At 45.9% G+C, this 26,032-nt stretch overlaps 1 protein-coding gene across 2 annotated transcripts; it reads right to left on the reverse strand.

Moving 5' to 3' along the window:
* NFKBIB (NFKB inhibitor beta) lies at positions 1-25,695 on the reverse strand. 2 transcript variants are annotated; one of them, XM_036345704.1, is made up of 7 exons: positions 25,423-25,695; positions 7,928-7,990; positions 2,607-2,712; positions 2,106-2,526; positions 1,127-1,215; positions 776-1,036; positions 1-163 (listed from the first exon to the last, which is right to left on the reverse strand). In XM_036345704.1, the coding sequence occupies exons 1-7, from the start codon at positions 25,599-25,601 to the stop codon at positions 68-70; spliced, it is 1,215 nt and encodes a 404-aa protein (XP_036201597.1). In that variant the 5' UTR covers positions 25,602-25,695; the 3' UTR covers positions 1-67. The 2 variants fall into 2 exon arrangements, with proteins under 2 accessions (XP_036201597.1, XP_036201598.1); XM_036345705.1 differs by lacking the exon at positions 7,928-7,990.
* Positions 25,696-26,032: the final 337 nt, after the last annotated feature.

Genomic DNA, 26,032 nt, shown 5'->3' on the forward strand with positions numbered 1-26,032 from the left:
CAACAGCCAATCTAGTCTCTGATTGTCAGAACTAGGATTTTATTTAATTAGAAATTCTATTAACAAGTCAGATGGGGTCATCAGGGAGAGGTTTTGAAGCTGGGGTAGGAGGTAGCCAGTTTGTGCTCCGGCCACTGTGGACCACGATGTCGTCGTATTCATCCTGGGGGCAGAGGAGGCCAGGCAGAGGGGCTCAGGTGGCTGCCACCTGGCCCGCTGCCCCATTTCTCCCACCCGCCCTAAGACTTGGTCTTGCCTTGAAACCCACGTTTCCCCCCACTCGTAGTTCAACTTCCCTGCTTAGTTCTCCATCCACCATTTTCAAGGTCATCTGTGTTTTCCCCACTCCTGCTGGAGCTGGAGCCCAGTTGCTTCTCCAGTTCTACAGCCACTGAGGTCTCCCTCCTCCACTCCTTCCCTCTGCCTTTACCCAAATTCCTCAGCTCCCACCATGCAACATCATTGCCTGCCCAAGGGTTCTCCAAAGCGGCAGCCTCACCGCTGCCTAAGGTCTTTCCCACTGCTGCCAGTGTTTGAATCACTGCTGCTCACCTACCAGTCACTACAACTGAGATCTTTTCTCTGCCTCTACCTGAGTTCTCCCTCCCTGCAACCCCTGTCCAGGTACTTGCACTGTTTGCACTCCTGCCCAAGTTCTCAAATCACAGCAGCCCAAGGTCAGTCTCAATGTGCCGCTTAATTTCTATTCCCTTTCCCACCGGCCCATCTACCCTGAGCCCCCAGCTGAGCCTCCCAGTCTTTCCTCCTGACTCACGCCCTCATCCCCGCTGTCACTGTCGCTACTGCTGCTGCAGGGTCCAGGCTTGTCGTCCTCATCCTCGGGTTCAGGGGCACCATGTGCACGGAGGAGGCGGGCGAGGATGGGGTTGGGCCGGAGCATGGCGCTGCCCAGTGGGGTGCGGCCGCCGTACATGCGGGCAGCAGGGTCAGCACCTGCCTTCAGGAGAAGCTCCAGCACATCAGCTGCTTGGGCCTCCACTGCCAAGTGCAGGGGGCTCCGGCCACACGTGGGCTCCTGTGGGTGTAGCAGAGAGGTCAGAGGGGGGGCCCTGCCCCATCTGGGACAACCCCCAACCTGCCACACCTCCTCCCTAGGGAGGCTCACCAGTTTGTTTAGGTCAGCTCCGGCCTCCCAGAGTAGTCGGACCATCTCTGCATCTTTGTGAATGACGGCCACATGGAGTGGGGTGTGGCCTGGGGACAGAGTGATGTTAGACAAGGAGGCTGAGAGACCTGGGCCCCCAATGCCACAGCTTGGGGGAGGGCTTTGTGGCCTGAGGGTGACCGAGTCTGGGGTCTGGACCCTGACTTCCTGGGTGTGTCAAAGAGGCATCTGCATGGCAAATGCCTAAGTCTCAGGGGAACTGGAACTGGCTGGCAGTGCCAATGCTTAGGTTGTGGGCCTATGGCTGAAGATCCTGGGCCTACGGACAGGAGGCCTGGATCTTGGGAACAGGAAACCTAAGTCTCTGGTCTTACTTCACAAAGAACCTGAAACTCAAATTCCTGGGTCCTGGGTGGTTGAAAGACCTGTGAGCTTCAGGTGGACCCTGAACACTGACTGGATGACATCAGTCCCTTTGTGAAGGGGCCAGTCCCGGGTAGTTGGGCTTAGAGATGGGAGAGCCGAGACTCAGACACCAAGGCCCTGGTAGAACTGGCTGAAGAGGGCTGTACCTAAACTCCGGTGTCAACCTTTTGGAACCTGGGGTACCAGAGTTTCACAGAGGGCCTGAGCCTTGAGTTTCCTTACCCTAGGTGGGCTGGGACCCATGGTTGGGGGGTAGGGAGATGTCCAGGATGTGTTGTGCCTTCTGGCTGGGGAGGCTGGGCCCAACCACTGGATTTGGCCTAATAGCTCTAGGCATGTGGGTTCCTAGTGATCTGGAGCCTCCAGGTAGGGGTTCTGGGTCCCACACAGCCAATTCTCAATAATCTGGGGTCTGGGCAGGAGTCTTTGGTCCCAATGCCTGGGTCCCTGAAGCCTCAGTATTATTTCCCAAGGGGCTGGGTATTGAGTCAGGAGAGCTGAGCCCAAAGCCAGGTGCTGTCACCTGGACCTTCTCAGTAATGTGGACTCTCACCTTCATAGTTTTCAGCCTCTAGCTGCAGCTTCCAGTCCTCATTCTCTTCCTCCTCCTTCTCCAAGTCGGGTTTGGGGTACAACGCAACAGCACTGTGGTCAGTGCCAGGGGTGTGGTCAGTGCCAGGGGTGTGGTCAGTGCCAGGGGTGTGGTCAGTGCCAGGGGTATGGTCGGTGCCAGGGGTGTGGTCGGTGCCAGGGGTGTGGTCAGGGTCCTGAGCGAGGTAGATATGGGGGGCTTCCCTAGGGTGCTGGGGGCGGGGCTGGAGCAGCACTTGAGCACAGGCATGTGCCCCCATGCGGCAGGCTAGGTGCAGCGCTGTGTGGCCCCCACGCTCTGCCACATGCAACCCGGAGCCCGCTGTATACAATTTCTCCACCGTGGATGCTTCCCCCAGGATGGCTGCCAGGTGCAGGGCTGTCTGCAGGAGCAGAGCGCAAGTGTTAGAAGTCACACTGAGAATCCTGGCCCCAAGCCCTACACTATCTTCCAGTGGCTCACCTGGCCCAGGTCATTCTGCAGGTCCAGGTACTCAGTACCAGCTGCAAAGCCGAGGAGGAAGTCCAGGAAGGGCTCATGCTGATGAATCACCGCCAAGTGCAGTGCCCTGAGAACAAGGACAGGGGTCGGAAGGCACAGGTCAAGTACTCTTGCATTCACTCATTCAGTAAACTGTGTGCTAGCCATTGTGACCACAGTTCTGGAACCAGATGTCAGGAATCAGAGAGGGTCAGGTCTGAGTTAATGTAGAAAATTTATTTAATCAATATTTATTAAGTAGGACTTCTGCCTCCTCTCAAACATGGACCAGATTTCCCTCCCATATGAATCAATGAATAAATCAGACCAAACATCCTATATAATAAAAGGCTAATATGCAAATCGACCAAACGGTGGAATGACCAACCGGTCACTGTGATGCACACTGACCACCAGGGGGCAGACGCTCAATGCAAGAGCTGCCCTCTGGTGGTCAGTGCACTCCCACAGGGGGTGTGCCACTCAGCCAGAAGCCCTGAGTCGGGCTCTCCCACTGCTGTGGCAGTCGGACATTCCCCAAGGGCTCCCAGACTGCGAGAGGGCACAGGCTGGGCTGAGAGACCACCCCCGCCTCCCCCAGTGCACGAATTTTGTGTACTGGGCCTCTAGTAATATATAAAGCAACAGTTTTCAAAATACTGGACAATGTATCATGCAATGAATGACAGTGTGAGACAGGAAACAAATGAGGTGAAGCCTTCAATGGACTGCCACAGCTTATGGTCTTGAGAGTTTCAAGCCAAGGTGCTGGGAGAGAGAACCTAGGCAGAGTCAGCAGATTGCCTGAGGTGAGGAGATGGAGCTGAGTGGTGGGTAGGGGGTTGCCAACTGGCTAGAGTCAGAGGATAGAGAACCCAAGGGGAGAGCCTGGGGAAATGACCCCAGTCTGAAGAAAGTATCATTCAAAAGAATTGGAGAAGTATGCCCATCGCTCACATGGCTGGGAATAGTACCCACTATTCCTACCAGCCAGACTAGGAAAAACCCATCATTCACAGGACATTGAGAAGAATACTCCAGAAGGTCTTACCTCAATAGTGGGGAATAATGAGTGCTAGCTGGGACACTGTTCAGGACCCACCTACCAAATCATAAAAGCAAAACCCAAAAGGATCAAACGAGTTACAAGTAATTTAGCTGTATCCCAGAACAATACTCAAGAATATTTATAGGAAGAAAAAAATTTTTATAGGAACACAAAACTAACCAGCCTAACAAGTTAAGATCTACAATGTCTGGCATCTAATCAAAGATCATCAGGCACACAAAGAAGCAGGAACACATGACCTATAATGAGAATAATCAATCAACTGAAGTTAACCCAAAAATGGTCCATATGTTAGAATTAGCAAACAAGAAAATTAAAACAGTTCATTATAATTGTATCTCACATATTCCAAAAGTTAAGTATAGACATGGATGATAAAAGAAAAAGATTCTAATTGAACTAGAGATAAAAACTACAGCACCTGAAATGAAAAACACACTAGATGGAATTAACAACAGATTGCACATTAGATTAAGAAAAGATGAACGAGCCCTAACCGGTTTGGCTCAGTGGATGGAGCGTCGGCCTGCGGACTGAAGGGTCCCAGGTTCGATTCTGGTCAAGGGCATGTACCTTGGTTGCGGGCACATCCCCAGTAGGGGGTGTGCAGGAGGCAGCTGATCGATGTTTCTCTCTCATTGATGTTCCTAACTCTCTATCCCTCTCTCTTCCTCTCTGTAAAAAATCAATAAAAATATAATTTAAAAAAAAAAGATTAACGAATTTGAAGACTTCACAACAGAAACTCTCCAGAATGAAACACAAATAACATCTAAAAATGAAAGAACATCAATGAGCTTCAGGGAACATGTCCCTAAAGCAGTGGTTCTTGTTATGCCCAGAGTTCGGGGTCCCCAATAATCCACCACCAGGGCGCCTCTTCCGATGCAAAAGCAAGGAGTCTTTATTAATCTTATTAATCCAACCTAGGTTTGGCTCCCAGCCTCTGTCCGATGCAGCGGTAAGGCGAGAGAGCATGTCCCAGGAGAACAAAGGTTATATAGGGCTAGTTATTTGGGTGGGCTTAGGGGGTGACGTGGGTTACAGAGATTGGTCATTTAGGTCAGGGTTTTTCATCAGGGTCTTACAGCACAAAGGTCAGGAAGTGACCAGCACATTCTGAGGCTTGGGCCGTCCCCCACTATAGCCTTATCAGGACCTTAGCTGCATTCCTGGAGCTTCATTGGTCCACTCAGGTGGTGGTTGGGGGAGTTAGGTCAATACTGGCATTCTTGTGGTCACTCAGAAAAGGAGGGGGCTTGGGCTGAGGGCCCAGCCCTACAAGGCAAGATAGGGGAGAGGGAGGGGAGTATGTTTCTGCTTTGTCCTTTCAGTTCTCAACCTTCCTAATGCCGCGACCCTTTAATACAGTTCCTCATGTTGTGGTGACCCCCAATTTCATTGTTACAAATTGAACATAATTAAAGCATAGTGATTAATCACAAAAACAATATGTAATTATATATGTGTTTTCCGATAGTCTTATGCGACCCCTGTGAAAGGGTCGTTCGACCCCAAAGGGGTTGGACCCACAGGTTGAGAACCGCTGCCCTAAAGGAAGAGGTAGATAGAAAAAATATTTGAAGAAATAATATCTAGAAAATTCTCCAAACTTGCTGAAAACTCTTCGACCCACAGAACCAAGAATGTGAATGACTGCCAAGAACAAGAAATAACAGGAAAACTACACCAAGATCCATTATTTAAAAATCTCTTCAAAATCAATGATAAAGACCAAAATCTTAAAAGCAGCCAGAGAAAAAGATACCTAAGTACAGAGGACTAGAAATAAGGATGACAGCAGATCTCCCTAGAGAATAATGAAAAAAAAAAAAATACATAATGGAACAATATCTTCAATATCCTCAAAGACAATGACTATCCAACCAGAATTCTTTAACCCAGCAAAAATAGCTTTCAAAAATGAAGACAAAATACAGATTGTAAGGAAAGGAAAAAGGTCTTTCTTTTCCTTTGCTGTACCTTCCACAGTTTATGAGAAGCACCTGGTAATTAAACCCCAAGATTGTTAGGCCCTCTGGTTCAAACAGTCCCTCTATTCAAACTGAGGGGCAAAATAAGCTACTCTCAAGGCTACATTCTTACATACATATCCCTCCTCCCTGCTGATTTACAACCCAGGAATAATTAGTAGAAAGTTTCCTTCCTCCTTTTCCTTTAAACAAGCCTCTTTTGAACTCTTCATAACTCTTACTCTAAAAATGTTTTACAGCTTTGGAAAAATACTAAGGATAAGACATCTCATGAGAACATCTGCCCGGATTGTCTCCTGAAAAACTAACGAAGACAACCCCCCTAATGTCTGCTCAATTTCACCTAGCAACAGCAACAGCCTGAAAGTCCCCTCCCTTCCTTATCCAAGGCTTTAAAGGCGGGGGTGGGGTGTGGGGGTGGAAGGGTGGGGGGGGGGAGGGGACTGCAGCTTTTGTTCCTTGCCTTTGCATTGATTAGCAATGCATTGGCCCTTTCCCTTTGGGGAAAATAAAAAAAATAAACTTCCTACATCCATCTCTTATTTTAGTTGTGAATTCTTTCACAGCCCACGTTACAGGCCAAAAACGCTAACACAGATGATTTCAGATACACAAAAGCCTATGGAGCTCATCATCGACAGACCCACACCACAAGAAATATATAAAGGAAATATATAAAGGAAACCTTCAAGCTAAAGGAAAATTATATCATCGTCTGGCTGCTTTGGCTCAGTGGTTGAGCATCGACCCATGAACCAAGAAGTCATCGGTTCAATTCCTAGTCAGGAAACATGCCCAGGTTGCCGGCTGGATCGAGTAAGGGGTGTGGAGGAAGCAGTGATTGATGTATCTATCTCTCTCATAGATATATATTTTAAATATATCTTTATTGATTTCAGAGAGAAAGGGAGAGGGAGAGAGAGATAGAAACATCAATGATGAGAGAGAATTATTGATTAGCTGCCTCCAGCATGCCCTCCACTAGGGACTGAGCCCGCAACCTGGGCATGTGCCCTTGACTGGAATCAAACCTGGGACCCTTCAGTCCGCAGGCTGACACTCTATCCATTGAGCCAAACCAGCTAGAGCTCTCATAGATATTTTTATCACTATACTCCTCTCTCTTCCTCTCTCTAAAATCAATAAAGACATATTTTTTAACAAAAGGAAAATGAAAGAAGATTAAAAATGGCAGCAGAGCAAGTGGATGCTGCACAGAAATAATCCCAGGATTACCAGGAATTACAACTAAAATACAGAAAAACTTCCTGAATAACCAACAGAAGACTCACTGGAGAGAACCCTGATAAACGAGGACAGAAAGTGGAGACCCCAACCAGACTGGTAGGCGGGGGAGAGGCGCGAAAGGGCTGGCAGGCTCCCACAGACAGAAACTGAAATTCTGGGGAGATATCTCAGCTGAGGGGGGTTGCCACTGAGAACTCTGGGGTCTAATCCCCAAGCTGGGCCCCCCAGCTCAGAGCACCAGAACTGAGAAGGGTACCCACATAACATCTGTCTGTGGAAAGCAGCAGGGTTGCTGTTAGCCAGGGAGAGATGGCTGGAAATTCAGGCACCCTCTTAAAGGGCCAAAGTACAAAATTCCTTGTGGGGCCACAACCTTGTGCACCGGCAGAGGGAGGGCAGAGTGGACTGAAGCTGGGTGAGCAGAAGCCAGGATCCGGGGCTCTGGGGTTAGAGCTCAGAAGGCAGACACCCGATTTCCTGTGCTGAGTCATTCCCTCACACTACAGAGGTCATCTTCCTCACATAGACATTTGCTATACAGGCAGCTTCCCCCAGGCAAGCTTCCCTGGGGGAAGACATTTGACCTACCCTATTGGAAAACACCTTGCCCCATGGTGGGGAATTGCTCAGGCCTATTAAAAGACTGAGAATAACAATAAGCCTCCAGGCAGAAGCAATTGCCCCACCCAGTTGAAAAAACTCTTACCACACATGTGGACGACTGCCTAAGGGCAATTCAAAACAAAATCCTATCAGTCTGTAAACAGAGACAGTCTCTGGAGGCTTTGAATCTTTGCCTGATCTACTTAGTCAGAAACAGCATTTGACACTGTCCTGCACGAGAGATTGAGAGGCGTGGCAGATCTACCTAGTAAACAGTCACAAACCCAAAAAGGCAGCCAATATGAGGAGACAAAGAAACATACTCCAAATAAAAGAACAAGATAATTCTCCAGAAGAAGAGATAAATGAAATGTAGATAAGGATATTACCTGATATAGAGTTCAGAATAATGATGGTAAAGATGCTCCACAGCATGAGGAAAGATACAGGAACTATGAAAACAGAAATAAAGAATGACATAGCGGAGAACCAAGATGGCGGCATAGGTAATCACCCATACTTGCTGCCTCGCACAACCACATCAAAACTACAATTAAAAGACAAAACAATATCATCCAGAGCCACAGGAAGGCTGGCTGAGTGGAAGTTCTTCAACTAGAAGGAAAGAGAAAAGCACACTGAGACTGGTAGGAGGTACGAAGGTGCGGAGGTACAGAGGTGCATGCGAAATGAGCTGGCAACTGGGTGCGCTGTTGTCTTTTTCAATCAGGAGGGAGATACAAGATCCCAATTGCTCTGAACTCCAGTTCCGGGCAAGACTCTGGGGACCCAGACTCATATGGGGAGAAACTGGACTGTCTGGCATTGGGCCGGAACACGAGGGTGGCTTTCTCTCAGAGGTGCTTGCAGCGATCACTGTTCCTAAATGGGGGCACAGGATACAGAGACCCGGGGAACTCTCCGGGGCAAGGCTGACTGTCAGCCATTGCTGTTTGCTCCACCCTGGTGATTGCCTGAGACCCCGCCCCACCCAATTTACAACCCCACCCAAGCAGTGCACAGAGGCTTTTGCATATGAATGGCCCTTACATTCGCAGCATAAAACCTAACAAACTGCAGCTGGGTCAGAGAACTCCAAAGCTTCCAAAAGAACCCCTAAGTCTTGCCAGCACCCTGCACTGCTTCACAGCTGGGCCTCATCTGGGCACTTCCAAACCCCAAACAAAGAGGAGGAATCTGCAGATCTCTCTGTAGCTCCTGCTGGGCAGCCTCAGGAAGTGGCTGACTTTGTACTTCCTTGGAGATCCAAGAGCCAGTGTACCCAGTGGTCAGTGTGAGACCAGACCAGATTACAACTCTTCACATCCATAAGCGACACACTCAAGGGACAGACTCAAGGAGCACCAAAGCCCCAATAAAGCAAGTCCTGCCCCATAAGGGTGTCTCCAGCACAGTAGTTCTCCCATTGTAGATACAGCTGGTCCTCACAGCCAGTTGGCCTGAAGGTCAATTCCTTCCAGTGATACCAACAGCAATCAAGGCTTCTCTACAACAAGACTGTGCACACAGCCCACAAAGGGGTGCACCAAGAGTGTCCACCTCAGGTAATTAGGGAGGCTGAGCCGCTGGACCCTATAGGATACCTAGCACACAAAGCCACTCTATCAACACGGGGAAGCATAAAAAATGTGGAGACAAAGAAACAGGTCACAAATGAAAGAAATAGAGGAAAGAAAACTACTGGACATAGAGTTCAAAACCACGGTTATAAGGTTACTCAAGAATCTTCTAGAAACCTCTGAGATATTTACTGAGACCCTCAAGGATATGAAAAAGGACCAATTAGAAATTAAGCATACACTGACTGAAATAAAGAATAATATACAGAGATCCAACAGCAAACTAGAGGATCCCAAGAATCAAGTCAAAGATTTGAAATACGAAGAAGCAAAAAACACCCAACAGGAAAAGCAAAAAGAAAAAAAGTATCCAAAAATATGAAGATAGTGTAAGGAGCCTCTGGGACAACTTCAAGCGTACCAACATCCGAATTATGGGGGTGCCAGAAGAAAAGAGAGAGCAAGATATTAAAAACCTATTTGAAGAAATAATGACAAAAAACTTCCCCTACCTGGTGAAAGAAATAGACTTACAAGTCCACGAAGCGCAGAGAATCTCAAACAAAAGGAATCCAAAGAGGACCACACCAAGACACATCATAATTAAAATGCCAAGGGCAAAAGACAAAGAGAGAATCTTAAAAGCAGCAAGAGAAAAACAGTTAGTTACCTACAAGGGAGTACCCATACAACTGTCAGCTGATTTCTCAACAGAAACTTTGCAGGCCAGAAGGGAGTGGCAAGAAATATTCAAAGGGATGAATACCAAGAACCTACAACCAAGATTACTCTACCCAGCAAAGCTATCATTTAGAATTGAAGGTCAGATAAAGAGCTTTACAGATAAGAAGAAGCTAAAGGAGTTCATCACCACCAAACCACTATTATATGAAATGCTGAAGGATATTTTTTAAGAAGAGGGAGAAGAAGAAAAAGGTAAAGATACAAATTATGAACAACAAAGTGACAACAAATACATATCTATCAACAAGTGAATCTAAAAATCAAGTGAATAAAAAATATGATGAACAGAATAAACTGGTGAATATAATAGAATCAGGAGCATAGGAAGGGAGTGGACTGACAAATCTCAGGGGGAAGAGGGTTGGGGGCTGCGGGAAGAGACTGGACAAAAATCCTACACCTATGGATGAGGACAGTGGGGGGGCGGGGCGGGTGGTGTAAGGGCATGCAGTGGGGTGGGAACCAGGTGGAGGGAGCTTTGGGGAGAAAAAGAGGAACAACTCTAATAATCTGCACAATAAAGATTTATTTAAAAAATAAAAAAATGAAATAAAGAATGACATAGCACAAATAAAGAACACATTGGAAGGAATAGACAGCAGATTAGGGTAAGCTGAGGATCGAATCTGTGAATGAGAAGTCAAGGTTGGAAAAAAAAATCACTCAACAAGAAAAAATAATTAAAAAACAGGAGGACAGCTTAGGGAGCTATGGGATAACATGAAACATAACTATTCAAAGCAGTTGTGCCAGAAGAGGCAGAAAGGGAGAAAAGGATAGAGAACATGTTTGAACAAATAATGAAAGAAAATTTCCCTAACTTAGAAAAGGAAAAAGTCACACAAATTGAGGAGGCAAAGAGAGTCCCAAACAAGAACCTAACAGGACCACACCCATACACATCATAATTAAAATGCCAAAAATCACAGACAAAGAGGGAATCTTAAAGGCAGCAAGAGAAAAGCAAACTGTTACCTACAAAGGAGTTCCAATAAAGCTGACATCTGATTTCTCATTAGAAACTCTACAGGCCAGCCCTAACTGATTTGGCTCAGTGGATAGAGCGTCAGCCTGTAGACTGAAGGGTCCCGGGTTCGATTCTGGTCAAGGGCATGTACCTTGGTCACAGGCTCCATCCCCCGTAGGGGGTGTGCAGGAGGCAGCTGATCAATGATTCTCTCTCATTGATGTTTCTATCTCTCTATACCAGTGGTTCTCAACCTTCCTAATGCCCCGACCCTTTAATACAGTTCCTCATGTTGTGGTGACCCCCAACCATAAAATTATTTTCGTTGCTACTTCATAACTGTAATTTTGCTACTGTTATGAATCATAATGTAAATATCTGATATGCAGGATGTATTTAGGCGACCCCTGTGAAAGGGTCGTTCGACCCCCAAAGGGGTTGCGACCCACAGGATGAGAACCGCTGCTCTATACTCTCCCTTTCTTTCTACAAAATTAATTTAAAAATAGTAAAAAAGAAAGAAAGAAAGAAACTCTATAGGCCAGAAGGGAATGGCCACAAAGTACTCAAGGATCTGAAACCAAGACTACCAGATCCAGCATGGCTTTTATTCAAAATACAGAACAAAAAACAGCTAAAGGAGTACATCACCGCCAAGCCAGCATTACAAGAAATGCTAAAGGGACGGCAGTAATGATAAAAAGAAACAGAGAGAGAAACCTTGGCATACAGAATCAAAAGGCACTGGGTAGCTAAATGGATACAAAAACACGACCCAACTATATGCTGTCTACAAGAGACCCACCTCAGAACAAAAGACTCACACAGGATGAGAATGAAGGGATGGAAAAAAATGTCCATATAAATTGAAAAGAAAAAAAGCTGTGGCAGCAATACTCATCCTATCAAATAAAAGAGAAACATGGTAATTGGTGTACGACCGCTACCCTTCCCATTGGCTAATCAGGACGATATGCAAATTAACTGCCAGCCAAGATGGCGGCCGGCAGCCAGGCAGCTGGAAGCGAACATGAGGCTTGCTTGCTTCAGTGACGGAGGACTCCAACGTTCCCCGCCTGCCACTGCAGGCCTCTGAGCTGGCAGTTTGAAACGTAGTTACAAAAATAGAAACTAAACAAAACCCCAGAAACCAGCTTTCAGCTAGCCGGGATCTCAGACCTGGAGTTGATACAGAGTTTCGATTGTAGAACCTAAACAAACCAGATAACTGCTTTCAGGAGTGGAGGCCTAAGAGCTGGAGCCTCAGAGCTAAAGCTGGCTCAGAATTAAAAAAGAAAAAAAAAAGAAAAAAAGGAGCAGTTGGAAGCTTCAGTCCCAGCCTGAAAACAGCCCTCAGCCCCTCACCCAGACTGGCCAGGCACCCCAGTGGGGACCCCCACCCTGAAGGGTGTGTGACCAGCTGCAAACAGCCATCATCCCCTCATCCAGGCTGGCCAGGCACCCCAGTGGGGTCCCCCACCCTGATCCGGGACACCCTTCAGGGCAAACCAGCCAGCCCCACCCATGCACCAGGCCTCTATTCTATATAGTAAAAGGGTAATATGCCTCCCACCACCGGGATCAGCAGAGCCACAAGGTCTCCCGGCACCAGGATCAGCATGACAGGGGGCAGCGCCCAAACCCCCTGATCGCCCTGCTCTGTGTGTGACAGGGGGCGGGGCCACAACCTCCCTATCGGCCCTGCTCTGTTCCTGACAGGGGAAGGCGCCCCAACCCCCTGATCGGCCCTGCTCTGTGCCTGATGGGGGGAGCTCCCCAACCTCCTAATCGCCCTGCGGCTCTGTGTGTGACAGGGGGCGGGGCCACAATCTCCCTATCGGCCCTGCTCTGTTCCTGACAGGGGAAGGCGCCCCAACCCCCTGATCGGCCCTGCTCTGTGCCTGATGGGGGGAGCTCCCCAACCTCCTGATCGCCCTGCGGCTCTGTGTGTGACAGGGTGCGGCGCCCCAACCCCCCCACCCCATGGGCCCTGCTCTGTATGTGACGGGGTAGAGCCATAACCTCCCCATCGGCCCTGCCCTGAGTGTGAGAGTGGTGGTGCCCCAACCCCCTGACTGGCCCTGCTCTGTGGGTGATAGGGGGCGGCGCCCCAACCCCCCCACCCCACGGGCCCTGCTCTGTGTGTGATGGGGTAGAGCCATAACCTCCCCATCGGCCCTGCCCTGAGTGTGACAGTGGTAGCGTCCCAACCCCCTGATCGGCCCTGCTCTGTGGGTGATAGAGGGCAGCGCCCCAACCCCCTGATCCGCCCTGCTCTGTGCGTGACAGGGGGGAGCTCCCCAACCCCCTGATCGGCCCTGCTCTGTGTGTGACAGGGGGTGGCGCCACAACCTCCCCATTGACCCTGCCTTGAGTGTGACAGGGGGCGGTGCCCCAACCCCCCAATCGGCCCTACCCTGAGCGTAACTGAGGGTGGCATCGCAACCTCCTAATCCGCCCTGCTCTGTGCATGACAGGGGGCGGCGCCCCAATTCCCCAATCGGCCCTGCTCTGAGCTGGACCAGGGGCTGCACCTAGGGATTAGGCCTGCCCTCTGCCACCCGGGAGCAGGCCTAAGCCAGCAGGTCGTTAGCTCCCAAGGGGCCCCAGGCTGCGAGAGGGCACAGGCCGGGCTGAGGGACCCCCCCCCCCCCGAGTGCACAAATTTTTGTGCACCGGGCCTCTAGTATCTGATAAAATAGACTTCAAAATGAAGGCCATCACAAGAGACAACAAAGGTCACTACATAATACTAAAGGGATCAATCCAACCAGAGGCTATAACCCTAGTAAACATATATGCACCCAATACAGGAGCACCTAAATATATTTTAAAAACTTCCAGAGAACTTTAAGGGAGAGATCAATAAAAATACAGTCATAGTAAGGGACTTTAACACCCTGCTGATTTCCCTGCATAGATCTTCCAGACAAAAAATTAACAAGGAAATCAGTACTCTACAGGACGCACTGGGTCAGATGGATTTAACTGACATTTATAGAACATTTCACTCCAAAGCTGCAGAATATACATTCTTCTCAAGTGCACATGGGTCATTCATAAAGATAGACCACATGTTAGGACACATGGAGACTAAACAGCATGTTATTAAACAATGAATGGGTTACCAATGAAATCAAGAAAGAACTCAAAAACTTCCTGGAAACAAATGAAAATGAACACAACAAACCAAAGTCTCTGGGACACAGCAAAAGCAATCCTGAGAGGGACGTTCATAGCACTACAGGCCTACCTAAAAAAAACCCCCACAATAATAAACTCTTTAACATTACAACTTAAACAATTAGAAAGAGAACAAGAAAAGCCCAGAGTAAGCAGAAATAATTGACATAGAGACTAAAAAAAGATACCAAAAAATCAATTAAATCAAGAGCTCGTTCTTTGAAAGGATAAACAAAATTAATGAACCATTAGCCAGACTCATCAAGAAACAAAGAGAGAGGACCCAAATAAATAAAATCAGAAACAAAAGTGAAGAAGTAACCACTGACACCACAGAAATACAAATGATTTTAAGAAAATACTATGGCCAAAACCGGTTTGGCTCAGTGGATGGAGCGTCGGCCTGCGGACTGAAAGGTCCCAGGTTTGATTCCGGTCAAGGGCATGTACCTGGGTTGCGGGCACATCCCCAGTGGGAGATGTGCAGGAGGCAGCTGATCGATGTTTCTCTCTCATCGATGTTTCTAACTCTCTATCTCTCTCCCTTCCTCTCTGTAAAAACTCAATAAAATATATTTAAAAAAAAAAATACTATGAACAACTATATGCCAACAAGCTGCACATGTGGATGAAATGGACAAATTCCTAGAAAAATACAAGCTCCCAAAATTGAATCAGAAAAACTGAATAGGCCAATAACAACTGATGAAATAGAGCAGTAATAAAAGAAAATCCCAGCAAACAAAAGCCCAGGACAAGACAGCTTCACAGGGAGTTTTACCAGACATTCAAAGAACTAACACCTATACTCTTCAAACTATTCCAAAAAATCCAAGAGGAAGGAACACTTCCAAGCTCTTTTTATGAGGCCAGCATTGCCTTAATTCCAAAACCAGATAAAGATACTACAAAGAAAGAGAATTAGAGGCCAGTATCCCTGATGAACATAGATGCTAAAATCCTCAACAAAATATTAGCAAATCACATCTAGCAATATAGTAAAAAGGTCATACACCATGACCAAGTGGGATTTATTCCAGGGTTGCAAGGCTGGTACAATATTCACAAATCAATAAACATGATACATCACACAAACAAATTGAAAGACAAAAACCACATGATCATATCAATAGATGCAGAAAAAGCATTCAACAAAATCCATCACCCATCTATACTAATAAAAAGTTGATATGCTAATGGTCGATACGCCATAACAGTAATGACCAGGACATTAGCATATTAGCTGGGGCGCTGCTCCAGAGACAGGGTGGAAGTGGGGAGGCACCAGAGGAGGTGGGACCATCCCGTGCCAGGGAGGGCAGGGGTGAGAGGGCAGAGTGCCCCCCCACCAGTCCTTCACCACCCATCACCCACACTCTGAGTGCCCCACAGCCCACCTGCCAGGGGAAGGAGCACAGCGCAGCAGGTGGGAGGCTTCCATGCTCTCCTCCAGTGCCATGATGGGGCGGAGCCGCCGTGTTGTTCCAGAGGCAGGGCAGAAGCAGGGAGACACCCAGAGAAGGTGGGACAAGCCCTAGGCGACCCAAGGGACTGAGGGTGGGGCTTGAAGCGGCCAGAGAAGGCCAGAGGGTTTGGGGACTGGGCCAGGTGTGCTGGAGCTCTGCGTGGACAGGTTCAGGTGTCAAGGAAGGGTGGCACCATGCGATTTCAAATCACGCACTGGGCTCCTAGTTTTTTATAAAAACTCTCAGCAAAGTGGGAATAGAGGGAGCATATCTCAACATGATAAAGGCCATATATGACAAACCTACAGCAAACATCATACTCAGTGGGCAAAACCTAGAACCATTTCCCCTAAGAACAGGAACAAGACAGGGATGTCGGCTTTCACCACTCTTATTCAACACTAGAGACCCAGTGCATGAAATTCGTGCACGGGTAGGGTTCCTAGGCCTGGCTGGCAATCAGGGCCGATTGGGGCCTTCTGGCTGCCAGCTGGGCCTTTCCTTCCCCAGCTGCCAGCTGCCAGCCGGGCCCTCCCATCCCTGGCTGCTGGCTGCCGACCAGGGCCTCCCTCCCCCGGCTGCCAGCTGCCAGCCAGAGCCTTCCTTCATTCTGTGCCACTCCCTGGTGGTCAGTGCACATCATAGCGAGCGATTGAACTCCAGTCTCCCAGTCGAACTCCTGAAGGAATGCTTTGCATATCAGACTTCTATATATATAGAAGATAGTACTGGAAGTCGTAGCCACAGCTATCAGACAAGAAGAAGAAATAAAAGGCAGGAAGTAAAACTGTCATTATTTGCACATGGCATGATATTGCACATAGAAAACCCTAAAGATTCTACTGAAAAACTACTAGATTTAATAAATGGATTTAGCAATGTAGCAGGATACAAAATCAACACCCAAAAACAGATGTTTATTTTTGGGGTTTGTTTTTTTAAATATATTTTTATTGATTTCAGAGAGGAAGGGAGAGGGAGAGAGAGATAGAAACATCAATGATGAGAGAGAATCATTGATTGGCTGCCTCCTGCAAGCCCCCCACTGGGGATATGCCTGCAACCTGGGCACATGCCCTGACTGGAAATCAAACCAGTGACCTCTTGGTTCCTGGGTTGACACTCAACTACTGAGCCACATCCAGCTGGGCTATCTGGGTTTTTTTTATACACCAATAATGAATTCTCAGAAAGAGAAACTAAATGAACAATACCATTTACCATTGCAACAAAAAAGTTAAAATACTTAGGAATAAACTGAACCAAGGAAGCAAAAGACCTGTTCTTGGATAACTACAGGACATTGAAAAAAGAGATAGAAGAAGAAATAAACAAGTGGAAGAATTACCATGTTCATGGACTGGTAGAATTAACATCATTAAAATGCCCATACTACCCAAAGCAATCTACAGATTCAATGTAATCCCTATTAAAATTCCAACAGCGTATTTCACAGATCTAGAATACTCCAAAATTTATATGGAAACAAAAAAGTCCCTGAATAGCTGCAGCAATCTTGAAAAAGAAAAACAAAGTTGGAGGAATTACAATACCAGATATCAAGTTATACTACAAAGCCACCATAATCAAAACAGCTTGGTACTGGCACAAGAATAGGATTAGAGATCAATGGAACAGAACAGAGACCCCGAAATCCACCCAAGCCATTACACTCAATTAATATTTATTAACGGAGGCAAGGGCATACAATGGAGTCAAGACAGTCTCTTCAATAAATGGCACTGGGAAAATTGAACAGATACATGCAAAAAAATGAAACTAGACCACCAACTTACACTATACACAAAAATACACTCAAAATGGATAAAAGACTTAAATGTAAGTCAGGAAACCATAAAAACCCTAGAAGAAACGATAGGCAGCAACATTTCAGACATCTCTTGTAACAAAATGTTTACAGATACATCTCCTAGGGCAAAGAAAACTAAGAAGAAAATAAACAAATGGGACTACATCAAAATAAAAAGCTTCTGCACAGCAAAAGAAACCATCAACAAGACAAAAAGAGAGCCCAGTGTATGAGAGAACATATTTGGCAATGGAACATCTAATAAAGGGTTAATCTCCAAAATATATAAGGAACTCATACAACTTAACAAAAGGAAGACAAACAATCCAATTAAAAAATGGGCAAAGGACCTAAATAGACACTTCTTCAAAGTGGACATATACATGGCCATGAGACATATGAAAAAGTACTCAAAGTCACTGATCATCAGAGAGATGCAAATTAAAACAACGAGGCATCAGCTCACCCCTGTAGGAATGGCTACTACCATCAATAATCAACAAATGACAAGTTCTGGTGAGGATGTAGATAAAAGAGAACCCTAGCACACTGCTGGTGGGAATGCAAGACTGGTGCAGCCATTATGGAAAACAGTATGGCGTTTGCTCAAAAAATTAAATATGGAACTGCCATTTGACCCAGTAATCCCACTTCTAGGAACATATCATAAGAAACCCAAAATACCTATCAGAAAAAAAATGTATGTACCCCTATGTTCATAGCAGCACAATTTACAATAGCTAAGATCTGGAAACAGCCCGAGTCCCCTTCAGTAGATGAGTGGATAAAAAAGCTGTGATACATTTATACCATGGAATACTATGCAGCCATAAAAGAGAAGAATGCCCTACCCTTTAAGCATGGAGGGACCTGGAAAGTATCATGCTAAGTGAAATAAGTCAGTCAGAGAAAGACAAGCATCACATGAACCTAAGGAACAAAATAAACTGATGAACAGAGCAGATCCAGAGACTTGGAAGCATGGAACAGAGTGCGAAATCTTGGAGGAAAAGCAGGGGTAGATGGTGGGTGGGTAGGTGGCAGGTAATCAACCAAGGAGTTTGTATGCATATATGCATGGCCCATAGACACAGACGATGGGCTAGTGAGGGCCTGGCGTGGTGTTGGGGGTGACCTGTAGGAGGCCAATGGGGAGAAAAGGGAACATATGTAATACTTTCAAAGATAAAGAATTATTTTTCTAAAAAAGGAAAATAACATCAAATGGAATTTTGATCTATACAAAGGACTAAAAATAGTAACACCAGGGGTCAGCAGATACAATTTTTTTCTTAGTATGGAAGATTCTTTCGAAGATAATTTTTTTTAAATAAATTTTTTATTGATTTCAGAGAGAAAAGGACAGGGAGAGAGAGAGAGAAACATCAATGATGAGAGAGAATCATTGATCGGCTGCCTCCTGCATGCCCCCTCCTGCAGATCAAGCCCGCAACCCAGGTATGTGCCCTTAACCGGAACTGAACCCAGGACCCTTCAGTACGAAGGCCGACGCTCTATCCATTAAGCCAAACAATCCAGGGCTTGAAGATAATTTTTAAAATAGTTGACTATTTAAGCAAAAAATAATAACAATGTATGGTGGAGTTTATAAGACATCTACTTATATAAAAACCCTGGGTGGTGTTCATCACAACCAGAACCGCCGCGACCAAGCAGAAGGAAGTCAGTCCTGCAGGGGTTGTCTTGGTAATGGCTGCGCCCTTCCCCGAGCTGTTTCCTGGAGCTGTTTCCTGTAAGGGTGGGGTTTGAGGCAGGAACCCACCCTGGGAGCGTGGAGGCCTATCTTTCTAAAGTGTGCCGTGCCAGCACAGCCAAGGGTGAACCTGAGTGGGGGCGGCTGAAAGGCTTAGAAAAGACAGACAAGAGAATGAAAGCCAGGTCTCGGTGGGACGCTGCTTCTCTGAGAGTCAGTGACCACGCCCACAGCCATGCCTTCATTTTATACCAGATGCTACGAGGCAAAGTAAGGGCGTGACCAAGATGTTTACAACATTCTCCTGGGTTTCAATCCTACTCAACTACATGCATCTGAACTCTATCAAGCCTATATCACTCAGGCACGTGGGGCCACATGTTCGGACCATAGGTTCAAGCTTACAACTACAGCTGTTGGCTATAATTGTGCTGGGAGGGCCCTGCCCTCCAAGCTGAGACTTGCATGTGGCAATGAGAGGACTGTGCCCTCTCATCAGTCCAAGGCTTGAACCTGTCCAAAACACTGTAGCGGCTCCCCACAATAAAGTTTTAATTCTGTTTCTTTGTTACTAATGTTGTGGCCCCACCCCATAACAAGGAAATAATTTCCAGAGGATGAGGCCAAGGAATCAGGATTTTAAAAAGATTCCCAGGTGATTCTAATGTGCAGCCAAGGTTGAGAACCACTGCTATAGATAATATTAAAAATATATCTAAACGTGCAATTCTTTGTCCAAAAAATGAGCATGTTCAAAAATTAAATGAAGAAAATTTGGATATACTCAATGGAGATTTTCACACATATTTGAGTGATGATTCCATTGATTCCAGAGATGATGCTGAAAAGGAAAATTTTCCCATCGAATTTCTTAATAGTATTACTCCTTCGGGAATGCCATGTCATAAATTAAAATTGAAAGTGGGTACAATCATCATGCTATTGAGAAATCTCAAGAGTAAATGGGGTCTTTGTAATGGTACCAGATTTATTATCAAAAGATTATGACCTAACATTATTGAAGCTAAAGTATTAACAGAATCTGCAGAGGGAGAGGTTGTTCTGATTCCAAGAATTGATTTATCCCCATCTGACACTGGCCTCCCATTTAAATTGATTCGACGATGGTTTCCTGTGATGCCAGCATTTGTGATGACTATTAATAAATCAAAAGGACAAACTCTAGACAAAGTAGGCATATTCCTACCTGAACTTGTTTTTGCACATGGTCAGTTATATGTTGCTTTCTTTCGAATTTGAAGAGCACGTAACATTAAAGTTAAAGTTCTAAGTACTTCATCACAAGGGAAATTAGTCAAGCACTCTGAAAGTGTTTTCACTCTTAATGTGGTGTACAGGGAGATATTAGAATAAGTTTAATCACTTTATCAGTCATTGTTTGCATCACTGTTGTTTTTATATCATGTTTTTGTTGTTTTCACATCATGCTTTTGTCGTTTTTATTTCATGCCTCTGTTGTTATATCCTTTTGTTACTGTTATTTATTAATAAATTTATATATTATTTTCATACACATTTTACTAATTTCCTTTCATCTCTCACACTTCTATTATAGAGAAAGGGCAAATAGCAATATTAAAATATCTCTGCTAATTAATTCCCTTTTTAAAAAAATATATTTTATTGATTTTTTACAGAGAGGAAGGGAGGATAGAGAGTTAGAAACATCGATGAGAGTGAAACATCCATCAACTGCCTCCTGCACACTCCCCACTGGGGATGTGCCTGCAACCAAGGTACATGCCCTTGACTGGAATCGAACCTGGGACCCTTGAGTCTGCAGGCCGATGCTCTATCCACTGAGCCAAACCGGTTAGGGCAATTGATTCCCTTTTAATGTGCACGAATTTCGTGCACCGGGCTACTAGTGTGTAAATAAAATGTATGACCACAATAGCATACAGGCCAGGAGGGGCAAATAGAACCTTACGATCTAAGGTTCTTTGAGTCCATGAGAAGTGGCATACTATCACTCAAAGGTTAACGTTGTACACTATAAACCCAAAGCAGGGATCAGGAAACATTTTCTGTAAAGGGCCAGATAAATATTTTAGGCTGTGTGGAACATGTGTTCTCTCTTACCTACTACTCTCTTGCCCCTGCTCTGCTGGGGTGATGCAAGGCACCCACTGCCAATATGGAAATGGATGAGCGAGGCTGTATTTCAACAGAATTTTATGTATGGGAGCCTGAAATTGGAATTTCATATGATTTTCACTATTAACAAAATATTCCTTTTATTTTTCAACCATTGAAAAATGTAAAAACTATTCTTAGCTCATAACCACATAAAAGCAAGTGACTGGCTAGATTCTGCCTGGAGGCCAGAGTCTGCCAGCCCTGTCTTTCAGAGCAATCACTAAAATGATAAAACAAAGAGTTAGAACTAATAAGCCAACAAAGAAATACAAGGGGAAAAAAATGTACTCATTCCAAAAGAAGGAAGATAAAGAACAGAAAAACAAAGAAGAAATAAGTAGAAAACTAATAAGCTTATCTAATAAAAGAGAAACATGCAAACTGACCATACCTTTGCTACACTCACAAGCCACGCCCACCAGCCAATCAGAGCGACTATATGCAAATTAACCCAACCAAGATGGCGGCTGGCAGCCATGGAGCTGGAGCAAGCAGGAGGCTTGGTTGCCCCGGCAATGGAGGAAGCCAAGCTTCCCGCCTGCCCTGGGCGGCTGTCGGCTCCACTCAAGGCAACAAAGTTTCAATTATAGAAGATAAATAAACCCCAGATACCTGCTTACAGCCAGCCTCCACTGGGAGCTTGGGTGGCTGGGGGCTTGGCCAGCCTGCAAAAAGCCATCAGCCCCTCACCCAGGCTGGCCAGGCACTCCAGCGGGGACCCCCATCCTGAAGGGGGTGCGGCCAGTCTGAAAACAGCCCTCAACCCCTCACCCAGGTTGACCAGGCACCCTAGCAGGACCCCCACTCTGATCCGGGACACCCTTCAGGGCAAACCAGCCGGCCCCCACATGTGCACCAGGCCTCTATCCTATATAATAAAAGGGTAATATGCAAGTTGACCCTAACAGCAGAACGACTGGGAATGACTGGTCACTATGACACACACTGACCACCAGGGGGCAGATGCTCAATGCAGAAGCTTCCCCCTGGTGATCAGTGCACTCCCACAGGGGGAACTCTGCTCAGCCATAAGCCAGGCTGATGGCTGCCAGTACAGCGGTGGTGGTGGGAGCCTCTCTCGCTTCCTCAGCAGCGCTAAGGATGACCGACTGCAGCTTAGGCCTGCTCTCCACTGATAAGTGGACATCCCCTGAGGGCTCCCAGGCTGCCAGAGGGATGTCTGACTGCCAGCGTAGGCCCAATCCCCCCAGGGAGCTGCCTAAGACAGCAGGTGGACATCTCCTGAGCGGTCCCAGACTGCGAGAGGGCACAGGCTGGGCTGAGGGACACCCCCCCCCTCAAATTTTTGTGCACTGGGCCTCTAGTAACAATATAATAAACATAGCTACTTCCATAAGTAAATGTAAATTATCTAAACATTCTAATTAAAAGGCAGATACTGCCCAGCCTGCCTGGCTCAGGGTTGAGTGTGGACTCATGAACCAAGAGGTCACAGTTCCATTCCTGGTCAAGGTATATACCTGGGTTGACAGCTCAATTCCCAGTGTGGGATATGCAGGAGGCAGCAGATCAATGATTCTCTCTCATCACTGATGTTTCTATCTCTCTCTCTTCTCTCTCTTCCTCTCTGAATTCAATAAAAGTATATTTTTTAAATCTAATCTAATAATAGACAAAGATTGAAATTGACCGTACCTTCGCTACGCCTCCCATTGGCTAATCAGTGAGATATGCAAATTAACCACCAACAAAGATGGTGGCTAATGTGCATACTGCAGGCAGATCCTGCTGTGCTGCCCCAACGCAGGATCCGGGCCTGCCGTGTCTTGGGCTGGGCAGGCAGGGTGGGCGGGGCGAGCGGCAGCGTGATCCGTGAGAGGGCACAGGTTGGGCTGAGGGACCCCCCTTCCCTGCCAGTGCACAAGTTTTGTGCACGGGCCTTCTAGTTAATAAATAAAAGGCAGACATTGTCACATTAACTTAAAAAAAGCAAAACCAAACTATATGCTGTCTATAAGAAACTCTTTAAATATAAATATTTAAAAATAGGTTAAGAATAAAAGGATGGCCCTGGCTGGGTTGGTAGGTTGGTTGGAATGTCCTCTGGTACACCAAAAGGTTACAGGTTCAATTCCCAGTCAGGGCACATACCTAGGTTTTGGGTTTGATCCCAGTCCAGGCGCATATGGGAGGCAACTGATAGATGTTTCTCTCTCTTTCTTTCTCCCTTCCTCTCTCTCTCAAATCAATATCCTTGGGTGAGGATTTTAAAAAGTAAAAATAAAAATATCAGCCGAGACCGGTTTGGCTCAGTGGATGGAGCGTCGGCCTGCGGACTGGGAGGTCCCAGGTTCGATTCCGGTCAAGGGCATGTACCTGGTTTGCGGGCACATCCCCAGTGGGAGATGTGCAGGAGGCAGCTGATCGATGTTTCTCGGTCATAGATGTTTCAAACTCTCTATCTCTCTCCCTTTCTCTCTGTAAAAAATCAATAAAATATATTTTAAAAAAATAAAAATAATAAATAAATAAATAAAAATATCAAAGGGTGGAATAAGGTGTAGCATGCTAACACCAGTCAGTGAAAAGAAAGCAGGAGGGAGTATTTTTTTAAAAAATATATGTTTATTGATTTCAGAGAGGAAGGGAGAAGGGGAGAGAGAAACATCAATTTTGAGAGAAAATCATTGATTGGCTGTCTCTTGTGTGCCCCACTCTGGGGATCAAACCCGAAACCCAGGCATGTGCCCTGACTGAGCCACACCAGCCGGGCAGGAGGGAGTATTTTAATATCAAAGTAGATTTCAGAGCAAGGAATAGAGAGGGTTATTTCATAATGAGAAAGAGATCAATGAATCAAGAGGACAGAATTATAAACATTTGTGCCCTTGATAATAGTGTCCAATTACAAGCAGCAAGACCTGATAGAACTACAAGGAGAAATAGACAAATCCACAATTCTTATTAGAGATTTCAATAAGTTTCTCTCAATAATTGATAGAACAACTAGACAGCAATCATCATCCAGGACATAGTGGAATGGAACACTATACCCAACAACAGCAGAATATGCATTCTTTTCAAGTGCACACAATATTCTGAACCATAAGGCAAGTCTTAAAAATTTAAAAGGATTCAAGTCGTACAAAGTCTATTACCAGTCTCCAATAGAATTAAATTAAAAATCAATAAAAGAAAGGTATCTGGAAGTCTTCCAAATATCTGGAAACTAAATAGCATACTTCTCAATAATCCACTGACCAAAGAAAAAATCAAAAGAGAAATTATAAAGTATATTGAATTTAATAAAAGTCAAAACACAACATATCAGAATTTGTGAGATACTGTTAAAGCGGTGCTTGAGGAAATTTACAGCACACAGCACCTATAATAGAGAAGAAGAAAGGTCTGAAATCAATGACCTCCTTAAAAAACTAGAAAAATAAAAATAAATCAAACCCAAAGTAAGGGGAAAAAGGAAACAAAGTCAGAACAGAGATCAATAAAATAGAAAGCCAAAGAAATGAGAAAAGTAATGAAGCCAACTGGATTCTTTGACAGAAGATCAATGTTTATTGAGTGCCACCTATGGGTCAGGTTCTGTTCAGTCGCTAAGGATATGGCAGAAAACAACACACAAAACCCCCAGGTACAATCCCTCACTGGGGCCTTTCCAACATTGTTTTTTTCTTTTGTTCTACCCTTTTACCGGGAATGCCCTCCCCAGATAATCTGCTTTTCTCATTATCCTGCTTTATTTTTCCCAAAGAACTTACTATACGCTGGCATTCCATTTTTCTGTCTTTTTCATTTTTTGTCTTTTCTTTTCTCTCTCTTACTTTGTGTCTTTCTGTGCCTTTTTCCTCTCTCCCTCTTTTTTTCTTCCTTTACAAATTTTCTCTTTGAATGTGAGATGTGAAGATTAGTGCTCAGAAGGTGGAACCTTAATCAAAGGTCAAGTAATTATTTCGGAAATCAAGGTTTAACGCTCATGTATCAGGAGCGAAGAATCAAAAATCATAAATATTTGTGGAGGTTAGAGGTCAGGAGGTACCTGCCTGAGCTACTAATAAAGGTCTCAGGCTGGGGTCAGGAAGATCAAGTCTAGTTTTGGGATCAATGGAAAGGCATGTGGAATTCTGAGAACCAGTGTTCAATAAAGGAGGTCAGAAATTATGGGTTAGGATCATTTGGGTAGGAAACTGACTTTATAAAAGACTAGGACTTGTGGGTTAGAGGTCAGGAAGTCAAGCATCAGAAGTCAGATTTAGAAGCGAGGGCAGCCTAAGATTCACTCACGTGTCCCCATCCTCGGTTACGTAGCCAAAGACCAGGGGCGCCCACGACAGCCCCGGGCCCAGCTCCGCGCCCAATCCCGGTCCTCCGGGGGCTGCTGCATCTGGACCCAGAGAGCCCAGGCCACTGTCGCACCACTCGTCGGCATCCGCAGCTTTCCCCAAGCACGCGACCCCGGCCATGGCCCCCCAAGTCTCAGGGGCCCCGTGGCCCCGGGCCAGTCGCTGGGCTCTGCCTGGAGCTCTGGCGCTTCCGCCCTGCCGGGAATTCCCCAACACTCCCCCCTGATCCATCCAATCAGAGTAGGCCAAATCGCTCACGCTCCGCCCCCATATCACTTCATGGCCAATCAGAGTTTTCATGTAGACTACGCTCTCTACCGGTTTCCACATTTTCCAGGCGCCCTTTATCAATATGGCTACCTATCAGCGCAGGGCACTTTGGGACTCGTAGTCAGGACCTCGCTTGTTCATTCTTTTTATTATTTTTGTTGTTGTTGTTAATTCTTACCCAAGAATACTTTTCCATTGATTTTTAGAGAGAATGAAAGAGAGAGGGAAAGACAGAGAAGATAACGATATGAAAGAAACACATTGATTGGTTGCCTCCTGCA

Source organism: Myotis myotis, unplaced genomic scaffold, assembly GCF_014108235.1.
Source record: "Myotis myotis isolate mMyoMyo1 unplaced genomic scaffold, mMyoMyo1.p scaffold_m19_p_19, whole genome shotgun sequence".
NCBI classification, from domain to species: Eukaryota; Metazoa; Chordata; class Mammalia; order Chiroptera; family Vespertilionidae; genus Myotis; species Myotis myotis.

What these genes read in the sequence shown, in the direction of transcription:
- NFKBIB (XM_036345704.1), bottom strand. Translation starts at nt 25,601, where the DNA reads ATGGCCGGGGTCGCGTGCTTGGGGAAAGCTGCGGATGCCGACGAGTGG. An exon ending in TGCAGAATGACCTGGGCCAG is followed by an intron (nt 2,527 to 2,606) that starts GTGAGCCACTGG and finishes CTGCTCCTGCAG; the next exon opens with ACAGCCCTGCACCTGGCAGC. An exon ending in GAGCTGACCTAAACAAACTG is followed by an intron (nt 1,037 to 1,126) that starts GTGAGCCTCCCT and finishes CTACACCCACAG; the next exon opens with GAGCCCACGTGTGGCCGGAG.